The 16,549-nt window shown below is 35.6% G+C and overlaps 2 protein-coding genes and 1 pseudogene across 5 annotated transcripts in view; 1 reads left to right on the top strand and 2 right to left on the bottom strand.

Annotated features, from left to right (window-relative positions):
- Positions 1–247: 247 nt before the first annotated feature.
- Positions 248–4,170, bottom strand: LOC127517775 (8-oxo-dGDP phosphatase NUDT18-like; annotated as a pseudogene).
- A 603-nt stretch (positions 4,171–4,773) lies between these two features.
- Positions 4,774–15,076, bottom strand: nudt18 (nudix (nucleoside diphosphate linked moiety X)-type motif 18). 2 transcript variants are annotated; one of them, XM_051903506.1, is made up of 4 exons: positions 14,961–15,076; positions 14,521–14,700; positions 10,952–11,165; positions 4,774–7,137 (listed from the first exon to the last, which is right to left on the bottom strand). In XM_051903506.1, exons 2-4 carry the CDS (start codon positions 14,677–14,679, stop codon positions 6,512–6,514), a joined length of 999 nt encoding a protein of 332 aa, XP_051759466.1. In that variant the 5' UTR covers positions 14,680–14,700; positions 14,961–15,076; the 3' UTR covers positions 4,774–6,511. The 2 variants fall into 2 exon arrangements, with proteins under 2 accessions (XP_051759466.1, XP_051759467.1); XM_051903507.1 differs by having other exon boundaries at positions 7,002–7,137; positions 10,987–11,165.
- A 370-nt stretch (positions 15,077–15,446) lies between these two features.
- The window catches only part of adam9 (ADAM metallopeptidase domain 9), a 72,787-nt gene continuing 71,684 nt past the window's right edge, over positions 15,447–16,549 (top strand). For 2 of the 3 annotated variants that reach the window (XM_051903462.1, XM_051903461.1), the window contains exon 1: positions 15,448–15,865. In XM_051903462.1, coding sequence (XP_051759422.1) covers positions 15,784–15,865 — 82 coding nt within the window. In that variant the 5' untranslated portion in view covers positions 15,448–15,783. Of the gene's footprint in view, positions 15,866–16,549 lie in introns of all 3 variants that reach the window. The other variant, XM_051903464.1, reaches the window with a different exon arrangement.

The raw sequence follows: 16,549 nt of genomic DNA, 5'->3' as shown, positions 1-16,549 counted from the left end.
TTAGTGATTGTCGAACATGACTGAATTAATTCAAGGTGCACATTTTCATTAGGAAAAACTGTCTTTACATAAATGAGTCTCTTTTGAACTTCACTAAATGAATGTGCATGTGCCATTCAAACCTGCAACAGATAAAGGAGCAAACAATCATCTAATTCAGACTTTTCTTTGCTGTTGGGTCATTGTGCAACATCAAACCAGGATTACAGAATCAAACCAATGTGTCAGAGGTGAATATTTGCAGGTTATAAAGCGTTTTAGGTTTCTTCTCATAATGTAAGCGCATGTTATCACGTCATGAAAATAACCTGAGAAAATATTTACAGATGATTGTACTATATACCAAATATAATACTGTATGAACCATTCATGCTAAATATGGTCTGAAAAAGCTATAGAGAGGTTTGGCAATTTAAGGGGGGAAAAAAAATAGATTTTTAAAAAATTTAAAATGTGTAGGAACCTTGCTCTTTGGTAATATCTCAGCTATCCCTCTTACTACAATCTTTCTACAAATGTCCCACTTGCTCACTTTCTATCCTCCCCCATCATGAGTGGTTATTGCTGATTGGCTACAAGTATTTTGGTGCTCCATGGATCAGTCTGATCCACATTGGGGTTTTTTTTATTTTTTTTTTTTTTTATTTACATTGCTAGGACTATGTACAAACACAATATTTTTTCACCACACACACAGAATAGACATCTAGCAAATATTTGCAAAATTGTTTAGGTGTTGAGTTAATTTTTCAACAGAGTTTCTCAGAAATTGGCTACTGCACCTTAAACAGGCTATTCAATGAGAAAATATAGCAGGAGACTTGTTTCTATTAATCTGTAATAGATTAAATTGTGAGGTGTAGTCTTTATATTACAGGTGGTTGGATGGGATGGGTGAATAATAAGAGGACTTGTGAGTCAGTCAAAAAGATATTTTTTGCTTTGGAATAACATGGAGTGATTGTTCAGTTTGGTTCAATAACTGTAAAGTTAATCAATTGTGAAATGAGTTCAATTTAGCTATAAGCAGCTCTACACAAGACAATAGTGTCATTATTCACTTTGAGTCGGTTCATTGTTGATTCAGTTCAGTTCAATAACTGTCGATGTTGCAAAATGTGTCAATTATGAAATGTTGAATCAGCCATAAACCAGCTCTGCAGAAAACAAAAGGGTGGTTTCAATATCAAATGTTTTCATTTAGCTGTGTTCTGCAAATATACTGTACATTATACTGCAAAAATAGAAAGAAAGAAACAACTAACTGCAGGAAAGACCCATTGAAATTCAATTTGCAAATATTACAGTGATTTAATTAGTTGTTACAATAAAGACTTTTTCCCCTTAACACTTGCTAAAACATTAAGAAAGTTTGCCTAAATGATACAACACAAAACACCTAATGTGTTTTAACATACCCCATCATTTTTACCAGGAACTCTCCTATTTTGCTGCACTCCCAAAATTCCACATGTATTCACACTTAGCTGGTCATAAATGGAGGGCATGCACTTCCTAACCAGTTTTTTGGGGGTGAATGCGAGAGTTTGTGCTTCGACTGAGACCGCAACAGGAAGCTGGAAGTTATTGCTCAGCAACAGCCATACACGGCCCTCATCACTGTTGTCACTGTTACCATTGATGGAGGTGAATGCGAGAAGAAACCTTTGACAGACAACATCACAGGGTAAGTCAACAGGCTGTAAAACGGTGAACCAGGGACCTTGGCAATATTTTATCCTGGCATCAATGAGTGTGAGAATGTCTCATTTACGGATATTCGGAGGTAGACAATCGCGATCACACCACCGAGCTTGCAGAGAGTCAGCGTTTTCTTGCTCTGGAATCTTCAGAGAGCCCCCTGGTGGATCGAGGAGGCAATGAGGGAACCACTAAGGCAGGGGTGGGGAACGTTGATCCTGGAGGGCCAATGTCCTGCAGAGTTTAGCTCCAACCCTGAAAAAAACACTCACCTGCCTGTAACTTTAGTAATCCTGAAGACCTTGATTAGCTTCAGGTGTGTTTAATTAGGGTTGGAGCTAAACTCTGCAGGACAATGGCCCTCCAGGATCAACATTCCCTACCCCTGCACTAAGCAACTAAGTGACAATTATATAAACAAGCAAGTTATGAAGCATTTACCATATCTAACTTGTTTTCTCAGCAAGAAAAGTAAAGTGGACCCAGTTTGGCCCTTTTCCTTGAATCTGCAGCAATGTGATTGGCTGGCAGTCTATTCCTGCCTCCTCTTTGACTTCTCTCTTTAGGGCTTCTACAATAGTTTCACCATCTTCCATACGACCTATAGGGAGATACCATAAGCCACGACACACTGCCTTTGCCTCCTGAATCATCAACACCTCATTCTGTGAAAAAAAGAGACATATGCACAAATCAACACAACTGGTTTGTGGTTTGAGGCAGTACACAGATACACCGTATTTAAAGTGGATGGGGGAAAAAAGCTCTAATTTTTGCCAATTTGAGTGATTCATGGTCAGTCATTTGTTTACATTCAACACAGTCAGAGCTACTTTTCTCTGATTCCTGTTTCCGGACCCAATTTCTCAGTATTCAAACGAACAGCGTATTGCCAAAAACTATTTGGACAATCCAGAAAAACAAATTAGACACTCAGATGTTTTGGTAAACTGATAAAAGACATGGGCTACATAAAATCAAAAATTCAAATGTGTTAAAGTCATGTATAAACATTCCAAGCAGAAGGCAAACAAAACCCTGAAAAATTATTTCCTCATTGTTTAGTCCACATTATGAAATGATTGATTTTATAATTGATGATATAATTGATTTTATAAAATGTTAACTAGATTGATTCACATGGAGGTAGAGCTCTTTTCCTTAAAACTGTGGCATGGCTGGACTCACTTTCACGTTTGTACATGCCCCTTATAGCTACTAGGAAATTATGTAATATGCAAATATAAAATAGACAGGCAGATAAAATAGACAGATTTAATGTTTACTATACATATTATTTAGTAAATTAATGTGAAATGCATAATTTCATAATATCTTACACTGTATTTCTCATATTAACATATATCATATAAGCTAAAAAATCACAACTTTTTTCTAACAGCATTCATTTATATGAAATTATTGATATAGCCTAGATGCTACAAGAGTGCTATGTGTATGTTATAATATAATGTCCCTAATGTCCAAAGTCCCTTGTGAAAATGAAATACACGTTAGCATACTTTTAAAGAGAGTACTTATTATGGAAATAATATACTTTAAATCTGTCACAGTAACCAGGTGAAACAAAGCATACTTGAATGCACTAAAAAAATACTTAAATACAAGCAAGTACATTTTTGTGCTAAATAAAAGTGTAAAAGTTATACACTATAAATACACTAATTAAAATTACATTTCTACTTCAGTGCACTAGAAAAAGTATACTAAATACCACTAATTATTAAAAAAATACTAGTACTAGTTATAAGTACACTTTCCCAACTGTGGTACTTAAGTACACTTAATATAAATATAAATGCTAACACTAAAATTGATTTTAAGTGTAGTCAGATAAAGTAAACCAAATATACAGAAGTGGTTTATAAGTGCATTACTTAAAAGTGTGCTATAAACGCTTTATAAAAACTTTTAGTGGATTTTTATATATACTGTCACTAAGTTCTATTTTAATGGATTTTCGTGAAAAATATAACATGCAGGTTAAATGTGTACTAAAATTCACAATTTAACAGTAAGTATACTTTTAGCATAAGGTACCTAAAGTGCTATATTTTATATATTTTAATGTGGGGAAAAAACGCTACTAATGACATACTAATAGTGTACTTGATTGTACTTGTCACAGTTCACTGGTTCAGTGGCTCACTCTGTCTCTCTGTGAGTGTGTGTTGCTGCTGATGAGCTGATCAGCATCAGCTAGGGCTCATCAGTGCCGCTATTTAACGTCTGTGCATTTTGCCCTTTGGTGTCAGAACGTTGATGTGTTCATGCAGGGTTAGTCCTGGCTGTGTTTGAGTCTCTCGTTCCTGTTCTGGATATTCCCCGTCGAGACAGTTTCGGATTACCTGTTGGATTCTTGTCGGAAGACTGGTTTGCCCATTGCAGTCTTTGCGCTACCAAGAAATACTTTGCCATCTGCACCCATGATGTCTGACCCTTGCTATCTCTCCTGCTGGTATTTTTCTTAATAAAATAATATTTGCTGCATTCGCTATTGAATCCACCTTATTTCACGTGACAGTACTATTTAAAGACACCATTAACATGCAGTTAAGTATATCATATAAAGGGAATATTAACATAGCTACAATACATTTGAAATGAATTATTTAATGTATAAAATATGTGGGCAATACATTATAAATACATTTTGTATATATTTATCATATATTATTGTTATATTTTAAATAATATATGTGTATTTTCTATGTCTGATGAGTATATTTAAGTGTATGAAAGATGGGTTCAAGTGTACTATAAGTGGTAACTAAATAAATTTTTTTTTTATACAGAGATAGTATGTTAAAAGCACATTTTAGTTCATATTCATGGTGTCTCAAAATAGCACAGTTGAGTACACTTAGATGTTCTTAAGATTATCTTAAGAAGTACTAAACAAGAATTTTTAGTATATTAAGTACAAAATTAGTGCATGAAAATAGAGCACTTTAAGTACATTATGGAAGTGTACTAAGTGTAATGAAATAAAGTGTATTTTAGTGCACTTTTTTTTCACGTGGGTAGCTGTAATGAATGCACACGAAGAAGGAGTGGAGAAATAAAACAGTAGTGTCTTTAATAAAACAGAAAATTCAGGAGATTGCAGAAGAATAACTTAACATGACCACATTAACATTACCAGACAAATGAAACGAAAAAACTCAGGGCTTAAATACAATGGGAGAGTAATCAAGATACAACAGAACATGTGTGTAGAACTAATCAACAACCAAGGAAACTAACTAGGAAACACAGGCACAACCAGAACAGGGAAAACAGAACGAAAACACAATGAAACTAAACCAAAACAGATGTAACACGTTATATCCTTAAGTGCAAACTTAACTTTTTTTCTGACACCTAATTACATGTTAATTACAATTAAATGAAAATATATTATAGTTTAACTTTATATTAAATGTAATTAGCTGAACTTTAGAGTGCTTTTTTGACTTTTTGAAGTAGGATATACAGTCAAACCAAAAATTATTCAGACATTTTTTATATATTTGATATATTTTTACTAGTGGGTGCAGGACACTATAGTTCATTTATGTAAGTGAGGATAACAAAATAAAGTAACCTGTGACATATTATACCCAAAAATTCTTCATACAGTGGACTACCAGTAAAATTAATAAAAAATTTGGAACCAAAAATTATTCAAACACTTTGACCTGACTGTGTTTCGTTTAAGTGTTATCTAACATAATTAAGATTCATTTTTTTCTGACACAGTTTAACTCTGAGATCTTGTCATACATATAGAGATCACTATGTATATATATATATATATATATATATATATATATATATATATATATATATATATATATATATATATATATATATATTATATATATTATATATATATATATACAGTGCTCAGCATAAATGAGTACACCCCCTTTGAAAAGTAACATTTTAAACGTTGCAGTTGTTATAGCTGCAAAGGGTGGGCCAACTCCACATTAAACCCAACGGATTAAAAATGGGATGTCATTAAAATTCATGTGCATGTAATGGCAGATGTCCCAAAACTTTTGGTAATATAGTGTGTATATATATATATATATATATATATATATATATATATATTACATTTGTATTAATAAAGTTGCAATTTGGTACATTTAGGCCTGGTTTCACAGACAACAGCTTAGCCAGGATTAGTTCAATTAGGACATTTAAGTAGGTTTTATAGGTTTTATAAACATGCCTTAAAAAAAAAAAACATTACTGGTGTGCATCTTGAGACAAAACAATGGCACTGACATATTTTAAGACATGTCAGTGCAAATTGCTTTCTGTTAAAACAGCTCAAACGTGCATTTTAGCCTGGGACTAGGCTTAAGCCTTGTTTGTGAAACCGGGGGTTAAAATATACTAACTTTATAAATTTAATAATGAATTACAGTATATATATATATATATATATATATTATATTTAGTGCATTAGAATTAATATTTGGTTGCATTTCATTTTGTGATTTCACTGAAATGGAGAGCGGACTCCAATGAGGGGAAAGGTGAGTGAAGCACACTTCTGAAAACTGTGTATGGGCACATAATTATTGTGTCATAATTGACAACATATTGTGTGATTTTATAGAGAAACCCAGATTTGGAATGCCAGAACATCTCTGCAAATGAGGTTCAAGATAAATATTTCAAACGTGCAAAGTTATTAATGCTTTGGAGCCATGACCTTTGGTTCTCATGTGGAAAATGCAGGTTCAGTTCTGGCCTGTGTAATGTCCTGATACTCTATTAGAGCGGCAGAGCATCAGAACTGACTATGAATAGGCAGAACAGACCTGTCTTTAATCCTCTGTATTATCTTTGCTCTTAGGCTTTGATTGGTCACTTCATGCCATCTGTAACTGTCACTCTCCAATGGTGGTGGGCTGTTGATTTCAGGCCCGCCCTCTGAATTTTCCAATAACACAAGCGTGTTGAAGCAGATGCCGTCCGTTTTGCCTGGTATTCTCCCATTGTGCTGCACTCCCAGAACACCACATATAACAACATTTATAGACGACGAAGGCATGCACTCTTTAATCAGTCTGTGCGCTGCCCACGTAATGTATGTTTTAACTGATACTTCAATCGGAAGACTGGGATGAGAATTGGCATTATTATTGCTCAGCAGCAGCCACAGACAGTCCTCATCACTGGTATCAGTGTTACCACTGCTAGAGATGAATGTGAGGAAAAGTCTTTGGCAGATAACGTGACAAGGGAAGTCAGCAGGTTGTAACACAGGAAACCAGGGATTTTGGCGATATTTTATTCCAGCATCAATGAGGGGCAGTATATCACGTGCACGAAGAGGAAGTGGAGATTCACGATCCCACCACTGAGCTTGCAGGGATTCAGCATCCGCCTCTGCCGTTGTCTTCAGAGAGCCCCCTGGTGACACAATGAGAAAAAAATTTTCACCAGATTACTTGAATAGCTCTATTTGGGTGTTCATATACAAGAACCAAGAACCAATAAAATCCAACTCAAACCATAAAGTGAACAGAGTAAAAAAAAAAAAAAAAAAAACGCTCTTTCCACTTAAAGGTGCAATAAGCGAATTCTGAGAAATGCTGTTGAAGGTGGATTGAACCGAGCACCAAAACATACTTGTAGCCAATCAGCAGTAAGGGGCATATATATCATGATGGGGGAGGTGCCTGTTGCATAAGGTGTGTTCGACTTCAGCTGGATGTAACCGATCAGTGAGAGTTGCCGCTTGTAGTCGGGGAGGAGTTGAAAACGGAGATGTGAAGTCGGACAGTTTCTGCTTCCCGTATTGACAATGTGTTTGCATACTTTATCACAGATTAAGTGAATTAAATGCAATATTTGTACTTTATGTACTGCTTAATACAGCATCTGTTTGTACAAGAATAACATAAGCCAAAACTATTTAAATAGCAATAAAGTAAGTTGATATATTTTTATTAGTGTTATTTTGATAAACATGACACAATATAACATTACAATTATATGAAAAGGGGTTTTGCTGTTATTAAAACATGGATTTGTGAGCATTAGCGGAACTGAAGGTGTCAGAATAAACACGAAACACACGTGACCATTGTCATGCGGTGAATCAGGCCAATTGTGGAACAGCTGTGTTGTCAACAAAGCTCTGGAGAAATTGCGCCAACTGAATCAGCCCTCTGCTCTAGAATCGCTCTTGCAGTACTTTGATGCCATATGTCACTAGTGACGTGGCGTCAGTGCTGTCTAAAATCGGACAACATTTCTAACCGCAGGGATGCAAACAGGTAAAGGGGAAAAAAGGTGAGAACATTGCACGGGCCGGGTGTATGCTGCGCATGGAATTTTTAAAAAAGTTATTTGCTTTACATGCTTATTTGTAGTTACTTACAGGGTAATAAAAAATAAAAAAAATGAAAAAATCCCTTAATGTCCAAAACTGTAATTTTTTGCACAAAAAATGTAACATATTGTTGCAACATTTCACCAAAAATCAACATTTGGTTAAAATCTCATGTTATAAATAACGAAATGCTATGCAAGATATTTAAGACAATATTGGCTGATTAGGCTGCAATACTGTTTGCCACATCTCAGACCTCAAATACATAAAATATTACCCATTATAGACATAGTTTTTAAAGTAAAGAGTAAAGGAAACACTTTCTCATTGGATTTATGCAAATCCCATAGGTGAACTATTTTGATCTCAAAAAGGTGAGTTCTCACTGAAAGGTGAGGAGTTTGCATCTATGTAACCGGCATGCACTGCTTTAAATCAGATGCTGATCATCGGTTTGCGCAGTGCTGCATGAAGTCGAACACACCTATGGCCGCATCTGCAGTCCTCATTCCTCCATGCAGCATGTCTAAATCTTGTAAACGCAGGTGAGCAGGGAGTCAGGGACCCTGGGTATCTTTCTTTTGCTGTTTTTCAGAGTCAGTAGAAAGGTCCCTTTAGTGACCTAAGCTTTTATAACTGTAAACTTAATTGCCTACCATCTGTAAGCTGTTAGTGTCTTAAACCATGTCTTACACCGTGTCTACACTGGTCGCGTTGTGTCACACCACAACAGCTAGAAGCTATCCACACTGGATGTGACAAAACGACTGTTGCAAATCCATTCGTCCTTCATATCAGAAATAGCGTGAGTGCTTGAAGTCATCAAAAATAGAACAGGGCATCAGTTTACCATCTGGAATTGCATCCAGTGTAGACAGCATCATTATAATGGGCTCTATTTACTTTTGTCATGTTGCGTCACTCGCAACTGATGTAGCAACTGTTCCACAGGTGCATGTTTATTAATTATTGTTCATTTAACAAGCATGGAAAACATGGTTTAAACCTTTTACAATCAAAGTTTATTTGGATTTTACAAAATTATCTTTAAAAGTACACTATGTAACTTTGGCCCTCTAGCGGTTTAAAAAACAAAAACGCATGCATTTTGTGGAAGAACACTGTTTTGGTTGTGCTTCGGGTCTGCATTATTGTGCGAATGAATATGACCCTTCAAAATAAATAAATGCTTTACAATAGAGCTGCAAAATTGGATTAATTGAGGATTACAATTTTTTTGTTTCAAACAGAGAATCACATTTCTCCCACGATTCTAAACAAACAACTAAACAAAATAACATACTAGAGGTTCTGACAAAATGCTAATTGCTGCAGTGTACTGTTTAATTAACCTGAATGAATTATTTAAAAAAAAAAATTGTTTGAATGAACGATTCAATGACTCACTCATAGATAGGTGTGTTCGACATCGGCTACAGCTGGATGCAACCAATCGGTTGCATACTTTATCACAGGATGCATACTTGTGCCAAATACATAGATGTTTCTGAGACATTTTTCATTCAATACTTTATGTACTGCTTAATACAGCGTCTATTTATACAAAAATAAAGTTCAACATAACATAAGCCTACTATTTAAATACCAAGTGGGGTCTACGTTTTTTTTTTATCAGATTTATTTTGATAAACATGACACAATATAACATCGCAACTACATGAAAAGAGCTTTTACTGTTATAAAAATACAGATTTGTGAGCATTAGTGGAACTGAAGGTGAGAATAAACATAAAACACGTGTCATGCGGTAGATTCGGCCGATCGTGGAACAGCTGTGTCGTTATCAAAGCTCGTGCAGCTGCTCTTGAGAAGCTGCGCCGGCTGACTCATCCAAATGCTCTCGAATCGCTCTCGGGGTACTTTGATGCCATACGCCACAGTAAAAATTTCTAACTGGCATGCACTGCTTCAAGTCAGCCAACGATCGGTCTGCACAGTGCTGCATGAAGTCGAACAAGCCTAAACCTTCACTTGTTTCATTCCTGGATGAATCAGCTTGAATGAATTTTTTTTTTTTTTTTAGCTTGAATGAATTAAATGAATGATTCAGTGACAAATACATTTTTTTCCAGTCACTTGTCTCCTCCTAGTGGCGTAACGATGTAATCGATACAATCGTTATTTGAAGAGTCAAGTTACTTTCAAAAGGTGATTTGCTCTATTTTGATCACTTCCATAGACATCTGTGTTTAAACAACTATAACTATGAAATATAAACTTCTTTGATAATGTTCCAGTTTGATTTTATCAAAGGTTTAATAGACACAGGTGAATCGTTGTTATTTAGGAATGAGATTGCGTGGGTGTCTGAATCAAGATCGTGATCTTTTAACGATTAATCGTACAGCTCTACTTTACAATGAACTCTGTTAGAGAGCTGAATATGGCAATGTATCTGTTCAATAAAATACCTTACTCACCTGTTGAGTAATAAAAACACTTTTACAACATTTCAAATCCCTCAGTTCTCGCCATCTCCGAAAAGTCAAGCCAATGTTGTTTCTGGTTTTATTGCAAGCTCTGTCGTGTTCTCTTTTTGCCAGCAGACTCGTCCCTGTTCAACATTTTTTATTTTTTAAACGGGTGATTCCCAGAGATTCGAGATTTAGCATGCTCCATGTCAACCTTTCTCACTCATTGTGACAACTAACCTATGCCACTCCCACACCATACATGCGTCAAAGTAGACGAGACATGCACGAATGATGTATGTACGCAATTTCCCATGAAAACTACCCCAACAGGTCTAAAATATAAACACTTATGATATAATAATTCAATTTATTTCATTATATTTATTTAATTGCAGCCTGGGTGATTTGACAATCGCACTAAGCCATATTGTGCCCTAAAATCATTTAATCTAACCTGTTTCCTTAGCGAGGAAGGTGAAACGAACCCACTTTGGCCCATGTTCTTCAACCAGCAGCAGTGTGACTGGCTGGCAGTCTATTCCTGCCTCCTCTTTGACCTCCCTCTGCAGTGCCTCTAGAATGCTTTCACGTTCTTCCATACGACCCGCAGGGAGATACCAACTGCCATAACACTCTCTCTTTGCTTCCTGAACCATTAACACCTCCTCCTGTATAACACAAACAAACACACATGCAAAACCTTTATGTCTGGAGAAGCTGACATTAATCATGGCTAGTGGAACATGGAAAAATATATGTTACACAGTATTTTAAGGTGTCCTCGTTAGAGCGTAATTATACATATAAGCACTGATTAATATTAATTAACTAAATGTACTTACTATAGGGTTAGGGTAGGATTAGTGTTTGGTTTAGGGTTAGTTTCATGTAATTATGCATAATTAATTTACAGTTATTACTGTATTAACTACATGTAACGTGTATCTGTAAAATAGTGTTACTGAATTATTTAGCAAAGATGAATCTGAATATTTAGATGAATTTAATTTAACGTATTTAACATAAACAAATAGGGAAGAGCGGGGAAAGTGTGTTAGTTAGTAAGATTTGTAACCGTTACACTTGTGAAAGAAACATAGACATGAAAAGTGCATACTCAAAACTGAAAAGCAATTTTTTATTCTACAAAATTGTTTTGGCATGTCAAAGCAGTTTTTTTTACAAGGTAATAGCAAACTTATCTACATCTAAAAATATGCGTCATACATGCTGGTGGATTGCCAGTATATAAAATATCTACATTTTAGGTTAAAGATTAGCCATGAATTTAATATTTAAATTTATACACAAATATTTTGTGCAATTGTACACAATAAATGTTTCTTGAGCAGCAAATCAGCATATTAGAATGATTTCTGAAGGATCATGTGACACTGAAGACTGGAGTAATGATGCTGAAAATTCAGCTTTTTAAAATATTTTCAAATAGAAAACAGTTATTTTAAACTGTAATAATATTTCACAGTATTACTGTTTTCACTGTATTTTTAATTAAATAAATGTCTTTACTGCCACTTTTGATCGATTTAATGCATCCTTGCTGAATAAAAGTATTAATTTCGTTAACTTCTTTTCAAAAAAATAAAAATTCTTACTGACCCCAAACTTTTGAACGGTAGTGTATAATGTTACAAAAGCTTTGTATTTAAGATAAATGCTGTTCTTTTGAACCTTCTATTCATCAAGGAACCCGGAAAAAAAAAGTACACAACTGCTTTCAACATTGATAATAATAAGAAATGTTTCTTGAGCAGCAAATCAGCATATTAGAATGATTTCTAAAGGATCATGTGACACTGGCTGGACTAATGATGCTGATAATTTAGCTTTGCCATCACAGGAATAAATTACTTGTAAAATATATTCAAATAGAAAACAGTTATTTTAAATTGTAATAATATTTCACAATATTACTGTTTTTACTGTATTTTTTAATTAAATAAATGCAGCCTTGGTGAGCAGATGAAACTTCTTTTAAAAATATTAAAAATCTTACCGATCCCAATCTTTTGAATGGTACTGTATGTATATACAGGTGCATCTCAATAAATTAGAATGTCGTGGAAAAGTTCATTTATTTCAGTAATTCAACTCAAATTGTGGAACTTGTGTATTAAATCAATTCAATGCACACAGACTGAAGTACTTTAAGTCTTTGGTTCTTTTAATTGTGATGATTTTGGCTCACATTTAACAAAAACCCAACAATTCACTATCTCAATAAGTTAGAATACTTCATAAGACCAATAAAAAAAAACATTTTTAGTGACTTGTTGGCCTTCTGGAAAGTATGTTCTTTTACTGTATATGTACTCAATACTTGGTAGGGGCTCCTTCTGCTTTAATTACTGCTTCAATTCGGCGCGGCATGGAGGCGATCAGTCTGTGGCACTGCTGAGGTGGTATGGAAGCCCAGGTTTCTTTGACAGTGGCCTTCAGCTCATCTGCATTGTTAGGTCTGGTGTCTCTCATCTTCCTCTTGACAATACCCCATAGATTCTCTATGGGGTTCAGGTCTGGTGAGTTTGATGGCCAGTTAAGCACAGTAACACCATGGTCATTGAACCAGCTTTTGGTACCTTTGGCAGTGTGGGCAGGTGCCAAATCCTGCTGGAAAATGAAATCAGTATCTCCGTAAAGCTTGTCAGCAGAAGGAAGCATGAAGTGCTCTAAAATTTCCTGGTAGATGACTGCGTTGACTGTGGACTTCAGAAAACACAGTGGACCAACACCAGCAGATGACATGGCAGCCCAAATCATCACTGACTGTGGAAACTTCACACTGGACTTCAAGCAACATGGTTTCTGTGCCTCTCCACTCTTCCTCCAGACTCTGGGACCTTGATTTCCAAATTAAATGCAAAATTTACTTTCATCTGAAAAGAGGACTTTGGACCACTGAGCAACAGTCCAGTTCTTTTTCTCCTTAGCCCAGGTAAGATGCTTCTGACATTGTCTTTGGTTCAGAAGTGGCTTGGTACGTGGAATGTGACAGTAGTAGCCCATTTCCTGAAGACGTCTGTGTGCGGTGGCTCTTGATGCACTGACTCCAGCTTCAGTCCACTCCTTTTGAAGCTCTCCTAAGTTCTTAAATCGGCTTCGCCTGACATTCTTCTCAAGCCTGCGGTCATTCCTTTCACATGTACACCTTTTCCTACCACACTTTTTCCTTCCAGTCAACTTTCCATGAATATGCTTTGGCACAGCACTCTGCGAACAGCCAGCTCTTTCAGCAATGACCCTCTGTGGCTTACCCTCATTGTAGAGGGTCTTAATGATTGTCTTCTGGGCAACTGTCAAGTCAGCAGACTTCCCCATGACTGCTGTTGGGATTACTGACCTAAACCCAGTATTTATACCCTGAGAATGTTAATTTAATAGAACTTGAAATTAAATATTCTAATAATTTGAGATACTTATTTTTTTATTTTGATTAGCAGCAAGCTGTAATCATCAAAATGAAAACAAAAAAGTCTGGAAATATTTTACTTTATGTCTAATAAATCTAGAATATATTTAAGTTTTACTTTTTAAATTAAATTACAGAAAAAAAAAACTTTTTCATGATATTCTAATTTATTGAGATGCACCTGTATATGGGATGGGACAGTGCATTGTGAAGTTTTTTTTTTTTATACATTTATTTATGTTAATATTTTAAATCTAACTTGGCTAGCAAAAATGAACAGATCTTACAATATCTGATCATGTTAAGGATGACCAAGAGTGTTTCTGTTCTGTCCTAAATGGACACAATCCTGGATTATGTGAAGTGGAAGAGAAAGCCACCTTGGCTGTGTTGTCTTCAGTTTTATGCCTTGCTAGCTACCAAACTACTTTTTTTTGCCAGTACAAAGATAGAAATGTCATGCTCCCAGTGAAATTCTACAGCTAATTAGTGGAACTAATTAGGTGATGTTCAGCAGGGGGCTGACTGTAATAAGTGGACACTGGACAGACTCTAAAATACTTAAAGACATGCAAGAATGACACCATCTTTACCTTTGAGTTAAAGATTACTGCGCTGACGATGTAACACACGTTTTTCCTCAGTGTGACAGGCTTCACTTCCGGGAGTGAATCAAACTCTCTCAACTCAAGTCCCTCGCCCTTCAAAATCTTCTCTAAGTTTTCCTCCAATATTTTCGCCGTTGAGTCCATGCTGAAGCTGCCTTAATTCCACTATATAACATAATGAATATGATTATCAAATAATTGTTCTGTTTCAGATCTTGTGGCTGCTTACAGAGACAGCATATTTAGGCATAATCACACTTAAAACTCAAAGCCAGATGCCAATGGAGAACCTTTAAAGTTCCACAAAAATATGTTATTCTCTTTTTCTTTAACCCGTCTATGTACCGGTGCTTAAAGATAACACAATCAATTGTTTAACTTATGCATCTACATTCATTTAAAAATCCATCTACATTTACACTAACCTTATACCAGTCGTCATAAAACGGATGATGTGATGTCTCGCATCGGCTGCTTGAGCTCTCGCGATAATATGAGACACTTACCTGGGGACCGAGTCAAATTACATTATTTGTAGTTTCGTTTTGTTACATAAATGTCGCTAATTTCTGCTTCCTTGGTGACAGTGAATAGATCACCGTCAACTGTAATCAAACAATGGTTGTTTTTAAAAAGAAAAACGTCGCAGTTATTTTCGTTAGAAAAAGTGTTAAATGTACGTGTAGTTTTTAGACTATCCCTAACTCATCTAACAACAATAATAGACAAAGAGTGTTACTTTTAATAGTCACTTAAGTTATTCTTTTTGCAAAAGAATGGCTATTTTTGTTGGCGGGTGAAAGCAAGTTAAATGCGCATAAGAATTAGTGTTCTAGTGATTTGCATTGCCATAGCAGGCCAAAGTAAAGGGTTAAAAACCCAAACTGTTTCGTGACGCATGCTCGGTTTCGCCCTCTACTGACGGGGCTCATTGGAGATGCTAGTCCGAACGAATTGCCTAATCCAAAGATTTCGAGCAGAGTACTGAAACGGTGCCCTTTTTCTGATATAGAAACACATCCTGATCAGCGAGTTGTGACGAACTGTTTAACAAACTTATTACAGATGGATAAAGTATAACAAAATGACCAAGTAGCTGAAACTGTGCGGTATTTATTTTTTCTCCACGGGAACGTTATGTGGAGAAGGCTCATTGCCATTGCTTGGAGGACAACGCCTGGATAAGGAAGAGAGGGCAACATTTGACGTTACTTCGGAACGAACTTTGAGAACGGATACTTTACAGACATGGTTAATGCAGTTTGTTCTCGTCTCGTTAAAAGCGCCTTTATGTGGCTAATGCTTCACGCGCTCATCGACTGCAGTGGAGGTGAGAAAACAGCGACAGTCCGGAGCGACCATTGCGAGTCATATAATGTCCACAACAACACTTACCAGTGTTGACTGTTTGAATGTATTGGCATATAGGCACCACTATGACAAGCTGTTTTAAAATGTATTCCTTAAAGTAAATTGTAGCTATTTTGATGTTAGTACTTTATAAGAAGTAGGAAGTACTCCTATGGTGACTAGTATTTTTTCAGTTCCACTAGAAACTATAGAACTCTAGATAGAAACTATCCACTAAAGAAACTATTCATTAAATACTAGAACTTATTCAAATTACTAGCATCTATTCATTTAGTCACTAGTAGCCTGTAAGTAGCATGCATGAATATCACCTTTCCTACTATTGTTACCTGGTAACAACTGGAAATTTTTGCTATTTAAGTCTATTAGAATCTGTGGCCAACTGTTCACTTCCAACTAACGTTAGTATGTCTTCCAAATGTTACTGGTACCTATTTTAGTTTTACTGTCAAATATTCATATTTATACTAGACTACTATCTGTTCCAGTTTTTCTAGTACACATGAACACTTGTACCTTCACTAGTGTGTATTCCAATTCGGTAGGGACATTTTTACATTTACAACCGTCTACAGACATGCTGGAAAAAGAATTAGCATTGGCTAGTAAATGTTTTATTCTATATATTCTATATTATATATAT

The sequence above is a fragment of the Ctenopharyngodon idella genome, chromosome 8 (genome assembly GCF_019924925.1).
Source record: "Ctenopharyngodon idella isolate HZGC_01 chromosome 8, HZGC01, whole genome shotgun sequence".
Taxonomy (NCBI): Eukaryota; Metazoa; Chordata; class Actinopteri; order Cypriniformes; family Xenocyprididae; genus Ctenopharyngodon; species Ctenopharyngodon idella.
Note: the sequence above shows the minus strand (reverse complement) of the source record. Positions and strands in the feature narration are given on the sequence as shown.

Excerpts from the sequence above, each read along its gene's own strand:
- nudt18 (XM_051903506.1), bottom strand. The coding sequence starts at position 14,679 with ATGGACTCAACGGCGAAAATATTGGAGGAAAACTTAGAGAAGATTTTG. Across the intron at positions 11,166-14,520 it reads CAGTAATCTTTAACTCAAAG|GAGGAGGTGTTAATGGTTCA; the intron begins GTAAAGATGGTG and ends TGTGTTATACAG. Across the intron at positions 7,138-10,951 it reads CTTCCTCGCTAAGGAAACAG|GGGGCTCTCTGAAGACAACG; the intron begins GTTAGATTAAAT and ends TTGTGTCACCAG.